This window comes from Callithrix jacchus, chromosome 5 (genome assembly GCF_049354715.1).
Source record: "Callithrix jacchus isolate 240 chromosome 5, calJac240_pri, whole genome shotgun sequence".
Lineage (NCBI taxonomy): Eukaryota > Metazoa > Chordata > Mammalia > Primates > Cebidae > Callithrix > Callithrix jacchus.
In genome coordinates this window covers 87,170,130-87,187,051 of record NC_133506.1, presented here as the reverse complement: position 1 = coordinate 87,187,051, position 16,922 = coordinate 87,170,130, and the positions used below count along the sequence as shown (strand labels likewise).

General features: G+C 46.7%; 1 protein-coding gene and 1 long non-coding RNA gene across 4 annotated transcripts in view; one reads left to right on the top strand and one right to left on the bottom strand.

Moving 5' to 3' along the window:
* Positions 1-16,922, bottom strand: part of ITGB3 (integrin subunit beta 3) — a 59,820-nt gene that overhangs the window by 6,337 nt on the left and 36,561 nt on the right. For 2 of the 3 annotated variants that reach the window (XM_002748126.7, XM_017972445.4), the window contains exons 7-13: positions 16,463-16,558; positions 15,954-16,043; positions 15,161-15,295; positions 13,529-13,958; positions 7,770-7,992; positions 6,724-6,824; positions 4,499-4,618 (exon numbers count right to left, since the gene is read on the bottom strand). In XM_002748126.7, the coding sequence (XP_002748172.4) occupies positions 4,499-4,618; positions 6,724-6,824; positions 7,770-7,992; positions 13,529-13,958; positions 15,161-15,295; positions 15,954-16,043; positions 16,463-16,558 (1,195 nt within the window). The remainder of the gene's footprint in view (positions 1-4,498; positions 4,619-6,723; positions 6,825-7,769; positions 7,993-13,528; positions 13,959-15,160; positions 15,296-15,953; positions 16,044-16,462; positions 16,559-16,922) is intronic. The other variant, XM_017972446.4, reaches the window with a different exon arrangement.
* LOC144582604 (uncharacterized) overlaps positions 1-16,922 on the top strand; it is a 45,916-nt gene that overhangs the window by 17,442 nt on the left and 11,552 nt on the right. The window lies entirely within an intron of this gene.

Here is a 16,922-nt window from a genome sequence, read left to right as displayed (position 1 = left end):
TTTTTTAAACGGACAATCTTTAGGACAGCAATAATCTGTCCTGAGTGGCTCAAATCAGAAGCCTAGACCTGGTAATCTCTAGACAGAACCCAGCCATACCTTTGTGTGGGGGTTCACCCAAGTGTTTCTTTTAAAAATTAGACAGAAAGAAGGGAACAACAGACACTGGGACCTACTCGAAGGTAGAGGGTGGGAGGAGGGTGAGGATCAAAAAACTACCTATCAGGTACTATGCTTATTACCTGGGTGATGAAATAATATGTACACCAGACCCCATGACTCACAACTTATCTACAGAACAAACCCACACATGTACCTCTATAGCTAAAGAAACATTTTTTAAAAATTAAAAAATAAAAAGTTGGCTGGGTGCAGTATCTCACACCTGTAATCCCAGCACTTTGGGAGGCCAAAGTGGGCAGAGCACCTGAGGTCAGGAGTTCGAGACCAACCTGGCCAACATGGTAAAACTCTGTCTCTACTAAAACTACAAAAATTAGCCGGGTGTGGTGGCATAAACCTGTAATCCCAGCTACTTGAGAGGCAGAGGCACAAGAATCACTTGGACTTGGGAGGTGGAGGTTGCAGTGAGCCAAGATCGTGCCATTGCACTCTAGCGTGGGTAACAGACTAAAACTCCATCTCAAAAAAAGAAATAAAATAAAAAATAAAAATTGATTTTATTGGCAATACTGAATAATCAGGAGATTCTCCCCCTAAAATTTATATTATTCTCTTTAAAAAGAAAATCCAGGCCAGGCACAGTGGCTCACGCCTATAATGCCAGCATTTGGGAGGCTGAGGCAGGAGGATAATTTAAGTCTAGAAGTTCAAGACCAGCCTGGGCAACATAGTGAGACCCTGCTGCTACAATTTTTTTTACTTAGCCACACATGGTGGCATATGCCTGTAGTTCCAGCTACTCAGGAGGCTGAGGTGGGAGAATCGTTTGAGCCTAGGAGGTCAAGGCCTGGGAGTTCATGCCACTGCTCTCCAGCCTCGATGACAGAGGGAGACCCTATCTCAAAAAAAGGAAGAAAGAAGTGGGGGAAGGAAGACAGAAAGAGAGAGAGGGGGAGGTAGAGAGAAAAAAAAAGAAAAAGAAAAAGAAAGAAAGAAAGAAGGTAAGTCCAAAGAGCTAGAAACATTGGTACCTATATTCCTGCAGGGCAGCAGCTAGCTAGAGCTGAAGAGGAGCTGCTCCTTTTAGTTAGAATGCATGTTTTCTAGTTCACCAGAATCCCTACCACTCTCTCGTCTCTTTCCTAAAGGAAGGCAGTGTGACTTGGTGTGTCTGTGCTCCTGCGGACATTAGAGTGAGACTCCCTGGGTTTGAATCCTGACTTGTGACTTAACTTTGCTACATGATATTTGGAAAATTACTTAACCTTTCTGAATGTCTGTTTCCTGTTTCTCCATCTTTAAAATGAAGATAGTAATAGCACTGACTTCAAAAGAAACGTGTTATGAGGAATAATTAAATTAAATATATCCTAAAAACTCAGAACAATGCCTGGCACAGCAAAAGTGTTCAGTAAATATCAGCTACCATTGTAAGTGATCTTCTTATACCCAGCTGTTTTCACTAACTTATTTGCTTCCTTAGCCCCTGCAAGTATTTGTTTCTGTTATCCTGGTTCATATATTTACATTCCTGAAGGCTATGAACCTAATGACATTTTTTGCATTCTTAGAGACCAGGATCTGCCAGCCAAGACAATATTTTGAGTTCTTTCCCAAAATATTAGTCATCTAAAATCATAACCCTATTGAAAGCTGACTTCCTGTTCAACCCCAGTCAACAACTACCACAGAGGCATGTCATCCCTCTGGGGGTCAGACTGAGTATACTCTGCAGAGCTCTACTTCCCATAAATGTCAGGTATCTAATAGGTGATCTTACTCCAGTAACCTCAAGTGTTATGAAACCAGCTGTTTATATATGAGGGTGCTGATGAGCCTGGAGAGGAAGTCACACCCACTTTCCACACTGTCTTCCACCTTCCTCTCTAAACATACACCCAATGCTCACCACATACAACACAAAAACAACCACCACCACAACCCAAGCTGGCTGTCTCCCAACCTGCCAAATTACAACATGTCTATAATTAAATGAGTGCCTGGAGAGAAACTGTGAGGTTCCAGTGTCCAAGTTCCCAGGAGTGAAGGGCCCCAGTTCTTCTGGGAAAAACAATTATGGATTCTCTGGAAGACTTGGATAGGGCTGACCCTCAATTCTCAAAGTAAAATCTCTTCAATTCTACATATTAGTATGGGCAGGACAGGTAGGGTGCCAGAAGGTCTTCAGGGGAAAACAATTTGTTAACCATGTATCTGGAGAGGAGTTTGGGGCAGGCTTCCTAGAAGCAGAAGGCCAGATCAGGTGACCTCTGGAAGGTCTTTCCAGCCACAGCAGTAGACCAATGGCAAATGACCTAAGGTCAGAGAAGTCTGGGTAGGGTTGGCAGATTCAGCAAACAAAAATACAGGACGCTTGGCCAGGTGCAGTGGCTCACACCTGGAATCCCAGCACTTTGAGAGGCCAAGGTAGGCAGATCACTTGAAGTCAGAAGTTCAAGACCAGCCTGGCCAACATGGTAAAACCCAGTCTCTACTAAAAAATACAAAAATTAGCCAGGTGTGGTGGTGGGCACCTGTAATCCCAGCTACTCAGAAGACTGAGGCATGAGAACTGCTTGAACCCAGGAGGCAGAGATTGCAGTGAGCCAACATTGAACCACTGTAATCCAGCCTGGGTGACAGAGCAAGACTCTGTCTCAAAAAAAAACAGGAAGCCAAGACAAATTTGAATTTCGGATAAATAATTATTTTTTACTATAAGCGTGTACTAAATATTATATGGGACATAGTGTATTTTATTTGGCAACCACATCTGGGAGTGTTAAGAGCCCAGCTCAGGAGCTCATTCCATGTGGTTAAACTCCACTTGGCCAATGCCAAAACGTTTGGCAGTGCTGTCTTTACTGCTCTATCATAGATCAGCCCTTCAAAGAGAGCACCTGCAAGATCTTAAGTTGGGGAAGAGAAAAGAATGATCTCCCCCATTGTCTGAGACCACAGCTGCAACATTCTACTACAAGCCAGGAAATGATTAGAGCTGGGAGATGAGTGGGGAGGCAGAGCCTAGAATTCCAGGGCAACAACATAGGATACGTTGGCCGGGCACAATGACTCATACCTGTAATCCCAGTACTGTGGGGGTTGAGGCTGGGGGGTGGGTGGCAGTGATCACTGGCGCCTAGGAGTTTAAGACTAGCCTAGGCAACATAGTGAGACTTCATCTCTACAAAAAATAAAAATTAAAAAGTAGCCAGGTGTCGTTGTGTATGCCTGTAGTCCCAGGGAGGCTGAGATGGGAGGATTGTGTGAGCCCAAAAGGTTGAAGCTACAGTGAGCCAAGTTCACACCACTGCTCTCCAACCTGGATGACAAAATGAGACCCTATCTCAAAAAAACAATTGAAAACACAGGTCTATGGATCTGGGCTCCATTCTCCTAATGTGGAGGAAGGGGTGTAATGGCAGTAAATACTCAAAAATGTTTTCCAATAACTCATCTTAATCCATTGTTTAAGGGGAACAAAGGCCATAAAGGTGTTAAAGGGAAGCAAGCAATCAACAGCACTGGATGGTGACAAGCCTGTGGCTGGTGTGTTATGATGGGATGAATGCTTCCAGAAGGCACTGTCTTTTCAGTGTTCAGGGCAGCTTTGCATTAGTGCCTCAAACCCATCCCTACATCCTGCAGTAAACCTGGAAAGGTCAACACCTCCAACCATCAGGCCTTCCTCTGAAGCACAGTCAACCATCTCACTTTCAGTAGTGCAGATATTGTGTGCTGTAAAGTCCTAAAATTTAAATTCTTTACCTTTTGACATAATTGCCTAAAAAAAATACAATGATATATTTTGTCCATTGATGAAACCCATATCTATCTTCTTCTCTTTACCTGCTTTCTGGTTTTTCTGTCTCCTCAATTAACAAGTCACTTTCCTGATAATATTTGTGTTTATAAATACCCTTCACCAAGATGACAGTCCCTAACTTATCATTTGTTTGTTTGTTTGCTTGTTTCAGATGGAGTCTCACTCTGTCGCCCAGGTTGGAGTGCAGTGGTGCAATCTCAGCTCACTGCAACCTCTGCCTCCCGGGTTCAAATGAGTCTCCAGCCTCAGCCTCCTGCGGAGCTGGAATTACAGGCGTGTGCCACCACACCCAACTAATTTTTTTGTATTTTTAGTAGAGATGTCACGTTGGCCAGGCTGGTCTCTAACTCCTGACCTCAGGTGATCCACCCACCTTGGCCTCCCAAACTGCTGGGATTACAGGCATGAGCCACCACGCGTGGCCTCTAACTTATCACTTGCAGGCTTAACCTGTTTTGTTTAAGAGGCTCAATGAGTAGAAATTCCTGCCTAATATGATTCTCCCTCTCCCTCCTGGGGCAGGGCCAGGAGCCCTCAGGGTTCACTCACCTGGCTCTTCTACCACATACAGAATGGACTTTCCACTGGAGTCTTCATAGTACTGGAATCTGACAACACAGTCATCCTCATTCTTATAGGTACAATTCACTGCATCTTTGCCAGTGTCCTCTGGGTGTAGGGAAAATGGAGGAATAAAAAGTGAGTCAATTACTGGAAGATGGGGCTACTCCAAACCCCTATCATAGGACTTCTGGAAAAGTATGTGACAGGAAACCCTGTGCCTCCTGTGCACAATGCCTAGATTCAAGATGGCTGTTGTGTCTGGCAGTTGCCAGTCACTGACCCCCACTGATATATTTTGTGCTGCAAAAAGGGCCTTTTTTGGTTCTTACTCCTTCCTCTGAAAGAGACATGATATAACAGTATTACACAATTTAATTCAAATTCTGGCTTCACTACCTACCTATTGTGTGATCTTGAGTGAGTTACCTGACCTCATCAAGTCTTTCTTCATCTATAAAAAGAAAATGATACCCCCACCTCACAAGTTCAGTGAACTAAACAGCATAAAGTAAACAGTGCTAACAAATAGTTGATGGACCCTTCCCTCTCTTTCCTTTCACTGTTTGCTTAGTGATTCTCAATAGTTTGCTTATGCAGCTGTTCTATTTCTTCCATTTCTGTTTCTGATCCAATGTACTTCCCCAGAGCTATCCTCTATTCTCTGACTCTCACCATGTTTTGTAGACTTCATCTCTTCTAATTCTAAAACCTGTTATTCTGCCATGACACTAGGGGTTACCCTCCACCAGCTGCACTATGCCCCACACTGATGAAACCAGATGAGTGAAACCGACACATGCTGAAATTAAGCAAAGTTACCCAGGTCACACAGCAAATTAGTGATGAAGCAGAACAAGAACAGGAGTCTCAACACACATCCTGCAGACCTGAACTCAACAACCCTTCAGAAAACCAGTGGAATTATAATACAGGGAAAAGAGCATGGATTTCAGGATCTACTTCTCATCTTAATTTGCCATTCCCTTGCTTGGGCCAGTTACTTAACTTTCCTGAGACTCAAAATGAAGATAATAATAGTGCTCTAGTTCTACTTCACTAGGCTGATGACAGAATAAGATAATGTATATGAAAGATACCTTATAACTTTTAAAGTTGCAAAATTCCACACAAATAAGCATTTATTTTAATATGCTGATTTCCATACTATTTTCCCCATACTATAATACCACTGGTAGAGGGAAGGTGGAGGTAGAGAACTACTTATCAATTAACTTGTAATACCCACCTAGTCTAGATGATAAAAATAACTCAACATCTCAGCAGCCTCTCCTCTCTGAGAAAACCATAGCAAGCCTAATCTCCTCCAGAGGAAAAACTGGATCCCCAAATCACTAACCTCACCCCAGCCCTACTTTTGATATTAGCCAAAGGCCCAGAGATCTGACTCTTTTCCGTAACACCCCCACCAGGAAGCTGACTGGCTGGCTGTGTATTACTGTGGCTCTCTCTGAAATGTGTTTCCACCTTCATGGGAGATGGCTATCTGTGGAGAGATTGCCATCTCCCTAGTACTACCCAATGCCTCAGTGACCCATATCAGATGTGACGACAGCAGCAAAGATCATCTCTCCTTTTAAGTTAAGGTGAAGTACAGAGAACACTTCAAGAATAATTTCAGGCAAGATTTTTTTTTCTCCCCACTGTTTGTATTTCTGTCTGACTTATTTCAAAAGGGGACGAAAGGGCTTCAGATTAAGATTTTGGATACCTATCCATAAGTTTGAAGGTTTCCCTCCAAACCTACAAAGCTTTAAGCAAAATCCTGGGCACTGCATAACACTTTTAGAAGTACACTTGGTAAACGCTTACTAGCCTACTAAGCTAAGATGATGACCATCACAGGCAACCACTTCTCAGCTCTCTGCCTCAGTTTTTTCATCTGTAAAATGGGATACATTCCCTTCCGTTCCTTAGGAAGGCACTTGCTCCCTTTCCTCTGCAGGCTCTTGCTGAGTCTTTGGGCTCTGGGAAGCAGAAGTGGTGGGTAGCTGCACACATTAGGAAGAGAGCAGGCCGACTCTCAGAGACACCAGCTCACATCAAGTGTCCACTGTGCATCAAGCCTGCACAGCATTCCCTGAGGTATGAGTCACTCTTCCATTTTACAGATGGGAATTGGAGAGGTTCTGAGATTGAATCAGAAACATTTAGAATCTGGATGTGTGCAACTCCAGATGTGCTGAACTTACTAAGCTCTTTCACTGACTCAATTTCATCACGGCAGTAACGGTTGCAGGTATTTTCCTCATGTAATGCTCCCCGGTCAAACTTCTTACACTCCACACATTCTCTGAAGAAGAGAGGACGCAGTGATTAAGGCAAAGGAGAAGCAAGCCTAAGTGTGTCCCAGTCCAGCTCCGATCTCCATGCATTCAGAAAGCTGCTCCACCTCCAGTAAAACACACTCATAAACACACACACACACACACACACACACACACCCCTCCCTATAAGACAATCCTGGGGACCTGAATAGCAAGTGTAGAGCTCAGGGGTGGAAGTGTCCCCCTCACCCATAGGCAGCACCTGGCAGCCAGAGGCCTCCCAGGTCCTTCATTAAACTTCCCATCCCATCCAGGAAATCCTATGCCACTTCTGAGAACTATAAAGTCAGAACCAGTCATGTCATTTGGAGGCCCAGTGCTAAATGAAAATGTCAGGTCCCTTGTTTAAAGATCACTAAAAATATCAAGACAGTGATGGCAGAGCATTGAAACAAGCATGAGACTTTCTAGGCACAGGGCCCTGTACAGCTGTGGAGGTTGCACACTCGTAAATCTGGTCCTGCTTAAAGTGGTAAGCACAACGGCAGTGACATGGACGTGGGCTGACGGGCTTCCTCTGGCCCCTAATGCAAGAGGTTTGTGATGGTTTCATAGAGTGTCCTCCAAAATTCCAGCCCTCACATCTCCCACTGAATCAGAACATTAGCACTGGAATGTTCCTCAGACTGGTTTAGCATTCCTCCCAACTCCCAGGGATTCAGGATGTTACCCTAGGAGAGGACATTCTCCAATCGAAGTCCAGCTCGTTCGACTTTGGCCCCTTCACAGTCGGCTCTGTTCCAACTTACCCAAAGCCTTGCGGAAAAAGGAGAGGTAGCCATCCGGCTGGAGTGGATTCCTCTCCCTGAGGCTCTGGTGAGCAAGAAACAGACCTGGAGAGCTGGGGATTCTAGTCAGGGGATTCTCTCCTACCTCCCAGCCTCCTGGCTCTCTCCAAACTGCACACTCACTTTTTAAAGGTGCAGGCATCTGGGCAGGTGGGGCACTTCTCACAGGTGTCCCCATAGGAGCCCGGCTGGATACAGACACAGCTGCCACATTCACACTTGCCACGGCCGCTGCACAGCAGCCCATTGCTGGACATGCAGGTGTCGGTGCGTGTGGTACAGTTGCAGTAGTAGCCGGTCCAGTCAGAGTCACACAGGCAGTCCCCACAGCTGCACTGGCCATGGCCTGAAAACACACAGCCCAGGAGGGTGGACCAGCTGGCGAGAGCTCCATCCCCTTGGCAGCAGGCTGCACACAACCACCCTGCTCTCCCAACCGCACACATAACGATCCACCAGGTTGGCAGGAAATTGACTCACTACCCGGGGGAGTCCTACCCAGTGGGGACAAACTCAGTTTTCTAAGTGTCCCAAGGTCTGGCAAGACTTGTTCAGAGTCACTGTAGAGCAAGAGATTCTCAGGAACCAAGTCTCTAGATCTCCTACCGTCTCTCTTGCTCTATTCTGAATACCTCCACCTTCTGAGAAAGGCAAGAGAAAGGGTAGGAGTCTAAAGACTAGAAGCAAGCTCTTTAGCCCTGAGGGCTGACACAGCACAAAGCCACATCCCTGAGCCTACACAGGGCACTCAGTAGCCTTGACAGTGTGACCCGATGATGGCAAAAGGCCTCCCAGGCCCCATACTCTCTCCCTTTGACCTGACACAGGGCTGCTCGCCTCTCCTACCTGATCTGAGAGACCTACCATTGTCATCCTGGCCACCTAGTTGGGTTAGACAACATAGGGTACAGTTTGGAAGAGCACGTCCCGTCCCACTAACAAAGCAGCCACCACTTCCATTATCCCGTTTCTCAAAGCAGCTGGGTGTCACCTTGCAGGGTGAGAAGGAGGGTTCTGAGGGCGCCTGCACAAGACAGGAAAATTGTAACATAGGGAAAGAAGGAAAGGAGAGATCCAGGGTACAGGGCTATTCCAAATGCAGAGAGGGAAGTTGCAGACAGAGCACCCTGAATGCCTGAGTAGATGGGGCAGGGCATCCAGGGGGCAGAGGGATGGCACCGAGAGCCCATGGAGTTGGCCAATGGAGCCAAGTAAGCACAGAGAACAAATATACCCTAACTCCCAGACTGCCGAGGGCCAGTGCAGTTAAACAAATCCCATGAATGCCATAGAGAAAAGAAGTTAGAAAATAAAAGACATTAAATGAACAAAAGAGAGATTTTTCTAAGGTGAACAGCAGTAGAGACAATCGCTAGTAATGGCTTCATGTAGCCTGATGGCCTCCACCATGCCACTAATGACTTGTCCTGGTTCCTGCCTCTGCACTCAACAGTTGCAGAAACGTTTACCACCATCAAACATTTTTAATTAATTAATTAAGTCTTTTTAAGTTACAGGTGCAGTTCAAGTTAACCAATACAATCTGTCTTTCTTGTCCTGGTTCTCTTCTCAATCTGACCTCATCATATCATATCTGGGAGTCTCATCATATATCTGGGAGTATAGTGGAACAGACTTGGAAAGCATTTAGAGAAGAGAATGTGTATCTATTTTCCAAACCAACCAAGGAGGCATTTAATGTGTGTCAAGCACTGTACCAAGTTCTTTTTCTTTTTATTTCTTTTATTTACTTTTTTTTGAGTCTCATCCTATCACTCAGTCTACAGAGCAGTGGTGCAATCATCACTCAGAGTAACCTCAAACTCCTGGGCTCAAGTGATCCTCCTACCTCACCTCAGCCTCCCGAGTAGTTAGGACTACAGGCATGTGCCACTGTACCTGGCTAACTATTTTTGTTTTTGTACAGATGGGGGTCTTGTTATATTGCCTAGGCTTGTGCCAAGTTCTTTTTTTTTTTTAAGAGTCTCAATCAGTCACCCAGGCTGGAGTACAGTAGCACCATCTTGGCTCACTGAAACCTCCGCCTCCCAGGTTCTTCTCCTGCCTCAGCCTCCCAAGTAGGCATGCGCCACCATGCCCGGCTAATTTTTGTATTTTTAGTAGATATGGGAGCTCACCATGTTGGCCAGGCTGGTCTTGAACTCCTGACCTCAGGTGATCCACGTGCCTTGCCCTCCCAAAGTTCTGGGATTATAGATGTGAATCACAGTGCCCAGCCACAAATTCTTTAGTATGTTATCCTTTTCATTTCTTATAACAACCCTGTGAGGTCAGAGAGGTTAAGTAACTTTCCCAAGGCCATATGGCTTGTAAATGGCAGGGTCAGGACTCAAACTGAAGTCACTGTGACTTCAGATCCCAAGTGCTTAGCGTCTATGCAGTGTTGTAAGCAATGCTTTTCCCTATTTATATGAAAATGGTCTTTCCAGAAAATGTCTCTAACTTACAGAGAAAATGGCATTAACCAGTAGAAGATGGAGCCAGTTTTAATGGAATATTCTTCCAATTGACCAGTGGAAGAAGAAAAGAGACCAAAGTAGTAAGAAAGAAGTTATGGAAAGTCCAGTAACTAGGCTTGATCTCAATGAGAAATTTCAAGGAGGGAACATTTCAGGAGTCAAATGAACTGAACTATTTAAGTGAAGGGCAAATGGGCCTCACTGGAGACATTTCCATGCCCTTCCCCAGCCTGGTCCTGTGTCCAGACAATGAAGTCATCTCCCCTTCTCCAGATTATCGTCAATTCCTCTGTGGCCAGGATTCTCTTTGCACAATGTGGTTTCTCAACCTTGGTACTTTTCAGTATTTGGGGCCAGATAATTTTTTGTTGTGGAGGGCTATCCTGTACATTAGGATGTTTAGCAGCATCCTTGAACTCCACCACTAGATATTTGTAGCACCTTCCCAGTTGTAACAATCAAAAACATCACCAGACATTACCAATGCAGAGAGGGAAGACAAAATAGCTCCTTCCTCCCAGTTGAGAACCACTGTTTTAAAGTCAACTTGATCATGCCACTCACCTGCCTAAAAACCTTCAAAGCCCAGGCATGATGCCTCACATCTGTAATCTCAATACTTTAGGAGGCCGAGGTGGGTAGATCACTTGAGCCCAGGAGTTCAAAACCAGCTGGGCAACATAGCAAGATCCCATCTCTACAAATTTTTTTTAAATTATCCAGGCATGATGGCAAGAGTCTGTAGTCCTAACTACTTGGGAGGCTAAGGCAGAAGGATTACTTGAGCCCAGGAGTTCAAGACCACCCTGGGCAACATAGTGAGATCCCACCTCTACAAAATTTTTAAAAATTAGCTGGGCATGGTGGCAAGTGCCTGTATTCCCAGCTACTTGGGAGGCTAAGGCAGAAGGATCGCTTGAGCCCAGGAGTTCAAGGCTGCAGTGAGCCATGATCATGCCAGTGCACTATGGTGTGGGCATTGAAAGAAATGTCTGCTTCCCAGGAAGGATGGGGAACATAACCCAAGCTGCCCCAGCTGCTAAGTGTATCTGGAAAGTAGTGATGTTGGGCTGGTAGAAGGGTGGGGAAGGCAGAAAGGCTGTGTCCCGAGGCTAGGTTCCCTAGAAGTCTGGCTTGGTAGAGGATCTTGTTCAAGGGACTCACTGAGGAAGTAAAGAGGAGGGAGGGAAACAGGACAGGGCAAGAGGCAGAGCTGGCAGGAATGTGGTCTCAGCCAGACACCCTCCAGCCTGATCCCTCATGAATGGCACCACAAAGCCAGACCTATCCTGAGGCAAAGAGTCTGGCCTTGAGTAACCCCTTGTCCATTAGTCATTGGCCAACATCTGGGAGCAAGGCAGCTCCTGTCAGCCGAGGGCAGTTCTCCACGGAAGTGGCAGCTGTGAGCTGCTATTGGCCAACCTCACAGCAGCTGGGGGAGGAGTGCACCAGCCAGCAGAGCCAGGCACCCTCCGCCTTTCACTACACCCTGCATTTGGCCACGACTCCTGGGTAGGAAAGACTGACACCACAGGGGCCTGGCAGCACTCAGAGACCTCCACCTCCTCAGAAACCCTTGTCCCATAGTGTTTCCTTTGTGAGGCTAAACAAAGCGATCTTTGACAAGATGGGCCAGCCAGGGCGTAAGGTTGGGAGTGGAAGTGGCAGGTCAGAGCCGTCAGGCTGACCCCAAGCCTTGGCAGGGTCAGCCCTTAAAAGGAAGCCACAGTGTGGTAATGTCACAGAACTGGCGCCCCTCCTGCAAAAGGGAGACTGCGCCTGGGTTCATAGGAAAGTCAGAGGAGTGGAGTAAGAAATGAAACAGTGGAAGAGGAGAAAGGGAGGGGGCTGGAAGAGCGAGGCAGAACAGGTGCTTAAGGTCTTTGGGAACAAGAGCCCTCTCCCTATACAGCTAGACCTTCTGAGCTAATGCTCGTTCCACTCCTCTCTGTCCTGAGCCTGCCCTTCCTGAGATCCATCAGACATCTTACTTCCTCCATGAAGCCACCCAGGCCTGCCTTGTCCCCAGTCAGTCTTGCTCCAGAGGACTCCCATTACACTCCCTGAGTACCCCACACTTCCAGGATCTGTCAGATTCAGCCTGATGTTGGGAATCATCTTTGGTTAACTGTCTTATTCATGCCTCTCTATCCTACTCCATGACAGCACAGAATCTGGCTCACAGAGGGTACCTGACTGATCTGTGGCTGTGGATGTGGCAAGCGGAAAACTCCCTTGAGGATGATGCACTCCTTGATGTTTTAGGCAGGAATGTCGATAAGAAACAACTACAAAGACCAGGCCCAAAGTAGAGAGGGGACAAGAGGGATGGCCAGGAAACTACCCATCATGCTTACAGGCCAGGGGCTAGGGAAATGGCCGAGTCACAGCACATCTGCCTCCTGAGCCCCTGCTTGTGTCAAAGAATGGACCATAGAGCCAGCAGCTCTGGCAAGGGCCAATGGTGAGCAGGGCTGTAAGCTCAGAGAGGTCAGGGATCATGCATGACCCCTGGTTCACTCATATGGACCAAATGATGGCACAGAGCAGGTGCTCAATGATGTGTGCCTCTGAGTATCTGTCACTGGAGGAAGTAATGATGGCACCACGGGGTCTAGATCTGACGCTAGGTGGGCACCTGACACCCTAGCAAGACATCTTGTGGTTCTCTCATGGATCACACTGGAATGCACTGAGGATGAGCTGTTCTTGCATGGTGAGAGGCAGGAACCAGGGCTTCTGACCCAGTCAGCTTTGTTTTGTGGCTTTAGTGGGGCAGCAGCCAAAGGAAACATGCCCTGGCTGGGATCCTCCCACAGTGCCTCACACCAGACCAGGAACCATCAGGCCATGGAAGAGGACTGGCGGTGCCCCCACAGGCCATCGTAGTCCTCTCCTCGGACCACCCTCTCTCCCTCAGTTCGCAACCTTCTTCCCATGGGTATCCCACTTCAAACTTACCCATTTCCTTTGGTACTTTGAATTAGTGTAAATACTGTCAAATAATAAAATAAAGTGAAACTCCTGCCTCACCCCCAATCCAAATGGTTGTTGTTTGTGTGATTTCATCTGTGTGTATCTGATCTCTCACTCTCCCCTACTCTATTTTCCAGGTCTCTTGTGATTAAAAAGATAAACTCATGTAAATTATTACTAACCTTACTACATACTCTGACATGTGTTTTCTAAATCTATAAATAATAAAAATTTAATTATCATCTATCAGTAATTTTTTTTAAAACCTGAAAAGGGGATTGGTCCTTAAACTCAAAAAGATTAGGAACCGCTAATTTACACCTCTGCCCACAAAGGCCCATCTCAGGCCCTCACCTATGTTTCCACAGGCTGCAGGTGTGTGTAGGGGGGTGTGGGTTCCAGGAGAGGGGGCTTTGCAGTTCTCACCTGAGCACATCTCCCCCTTGTAGCGGACACAGGAGAAGTCATCACACTCGCAGTACTTGCCCGTGATCTTGCCAAAGTCACTGCTGTGACAGACACATTGACCACAGAGGCACTCGCCCCGCTGGCTACAGATAGGCTGGCCCTCCCGGAGGCTGCACTCATCTTGCTGGGAAGGGCGATAGTCTTCCTCTGAGCACTCACACTGGGACCCCAGCCAGCCAGGCCCGCAACGACACACCCCACACTCAAAAGTCCCATTGCCATTGTTGCAGCGACGGCTATTAGGTTCAGCTTGGGCCTGGCAGGCACAGTCGCAATCAAAAGTGACCTGGACGACCAGGCTGTCCTTGAAGCCCACAGGCTTGATGGTAAAGGACTTCTCCTTCTCCTGGGGGCAGCCTCGCACTTTGGCCTCAATGCTGAAGCTCACCTGGATGGAAAGCAAGATTGCATTTAGACACAGGTGGGCCAAGTTAACGCTCCAGCTCTAGATGAAAAACAGTTGTTCCCTGCCCTGCCAAGGAATACTCAGATTGGGTGTCTTATGCTTCTGCAATCTGGAGTTCCTCAGCCTTCCCTCTACCAAGGTCTGCAAAGCAAAAACACGAGCATGGGAATAGTATTGTTGTGACATATCTTGCTGGCTGCAAGACATGGTTTACAGTCAGTAAATAACAGAAGGCTGTTTCTTTACTCCATGTGAGATAGACAAGCTCAAACGAACAGAACCTGTGATCATATGAACACCCTGCTCTGGCCAACTAAGCAAGCTGGACTGATTATAATTATCAGCAAGATGCACAAGGCACTGTTTTGCACCACACAATGCCACATGGTGGTCAACCATAAGCTCAAGAATCTACTTCCAGTTCCATACATTTCACAGCTGTGCAATCAGGCATGTTTCAGAACAACATTTCTAATGGGGGATGTTTGTAAAAGAGCCTGAGAGACAGATATATCAATAGAAAGGATCAGTGGATCCAAAGAGCTATTTTCTTCCCCTCGTCCCTCGCCTCCCACCAACCTCTTTCCCCTTAGGCAGAAGCAGAGGAGAAATGACCAACAAAGAAAGTCATGGAGGGACTGGAGTGGTGAAATGAACATCCAAATTCAGAAATTCCATTAGGGTAGGTATTTTTGCCTGTTCCATTTGCTGTTAAATCCTCAGCAGCTAGAACAATGCCTGACACAGTGTCAGTGCTCAATAAATATTTATAGGTGATGCTGTCATTTTACATTTTAGATTTTACTTTCTTGTGTCATTTTGCAAAAGGAAGGCATTAATTACCTTAGGAAGGCTGGAGGCTGGTGAGGAACTAAAGGTAAATAAATATTTTCCTTTGTGATCAACTGTGTATATACAAACAAAGGTAACCAAATTATAAGTTTTTAAAATTCCTGATAGTGAAGGTCACGTAACAGAAATGGCTTATGCACAGAAGGCTCAGAGGAAAAGATTGGTGGATTCATTACATCTAAGTTGGAATGACTTTCAGGAAAGGTATTTTTTCCTGCCCATATTTTTTTTTCTGGTGGAAGGAGGCCATTTTAAGTCATTGCAAAGGGAAGAAAGTGGGGTTCGGTGCCCATAGATGCTCCAGGACAAAGGCCCTGCCCAGTCCACCTCACCGTGTCTCCAATCTTGAGTCCCATACAAGACTTGAGGCCAGGGATGACCTCATTGTTGAGGCAGGTGGCGTTGAAGGATAGAGACAACTCATCAGGAAGGTCACGTACTTCCAGCTCTACTTTAGAGCGAATTTTCTGAACAGAAAGGGGCACAAGAAGACAAGAAAATGAGGAAATGGGAAATGGAAAGAGCCAATTCCATCCCAAGCAAAATCTGCCAAGTAGCTCTGGACTCACCCCAGCAGTGCCAGAGGCCAAGATTTGCCCTGGAAGCTGCCGGAGCACCCCTAGGATGCTGTTTCCTGCCCAGGAACCTGCTCCCTCTTTCTGTCTCCACTCCCATCTAGGTGAGTCTGGGAAAAACAGACCAGCTACACCCTCCCGCAGGCCTCACAGACATTGCAAAAGGGAGTGCCAATACTGGTCACCTCAGAAAGTGGCATTTTCTACCTAATGTTTCATCAACCTCACATTTCCCATGTCTCAGCTCTCTCTTTTCCCTGTTACTGGAGCCCAGCTTTCCCTCGCTCTGCCCCCACAATCCAGGGGCTCTGCTCCTTCTCCATCTAATCCCCATCCCCATCCCCTTTCTTTCTTTCTGGGCGACTTCCTTCTCAGAAGGCTGCATCCCTCCCAGAGCGGGCCATTGCCTGGCCTCTAGGAGCACATGGAGAAGGCAGTGAGACCTTCATAGGTGGTAGGCTGGCAGCTGGGACTCACAAATCTGAGTCCTGGTGTGAAAGCCAAATGAGGTGGACTCTCAGCAGGATTATTCCCAGCACATGATACTTACCCCATAAGCATCAACAATGAGCTGGAGGACATTGCTGGAATCCATGGACAGAACCCCAACTGTGGTCCCTGGGATGAGCTCACTATAGTTCTAGAAAGGAAGACAAAGATGTCCAGAGCTTACTGAAGGAAGGTGGTCATCTCCAAAAGCCCTCCCCAAATCAGACTGAGAGTCCTGAGATGAAGATTGGAGGAAGGTATGGGATATTTCAATTGCCACTGCCAGGAATAGATCTGGCAGTTTTTCAGCCCTGAGCAAAAGTATAGGAAACCTCTTGCAGTCCTCACCCCACTGAATTACCTCCCCTCCAGCACCCCAAACACCAACACACACCTCGTAAGGTCAAGTTTGCAGAAAAAAGGCCTAGAGTGCAACCTTCAGCTCCCGAGGAGTGGATTAGAGGAGAGTCTTTTCCTGGTTGGGGATTATGGCCAATGCGAGCATAGGCTAGCTACCTGGGGCTCCCACCATCACAGGGCCCACTCCAGGAATCCTGAAGGCACAGTCACCTGATAGAGATTGACTACATTTTCAGTCACTGCAAAGATCAAATTGATGTTTTTCTGGGATAGCTTCTCAGTCATCAGCCCCAAAGAGGGATAATCCTGGGAAAATGAAGTTGGAGAGGTTAATGAAGTCTCATGTACATCCCTAAGATCTAAACCTTAGAACCGAGCTTGCTTGGGCTGTGGCTCAGATAGTGGTGGCACTTAAACCTTTTCACTCCATGGTGTAAGTGAGACAAGAGTCTGGACAACATAGCAAGATTGCCTTACTACACTCCAGCTGTGCAACAGAGCAAGACTCTGTCTCAAAAAAAAGCGGGGGTGGTTCTTGCTTTGTCGCTCAGGCTGGAGTGCAGTGGCAAGATCACAGCTCACTGCAGCCTCAGTGGCAAAAAAAATTTTTTTGATTTACCAGATGTGGTGGTACCTACTTGGTACCTGTAGTCCTACCTACTTGGGAGGC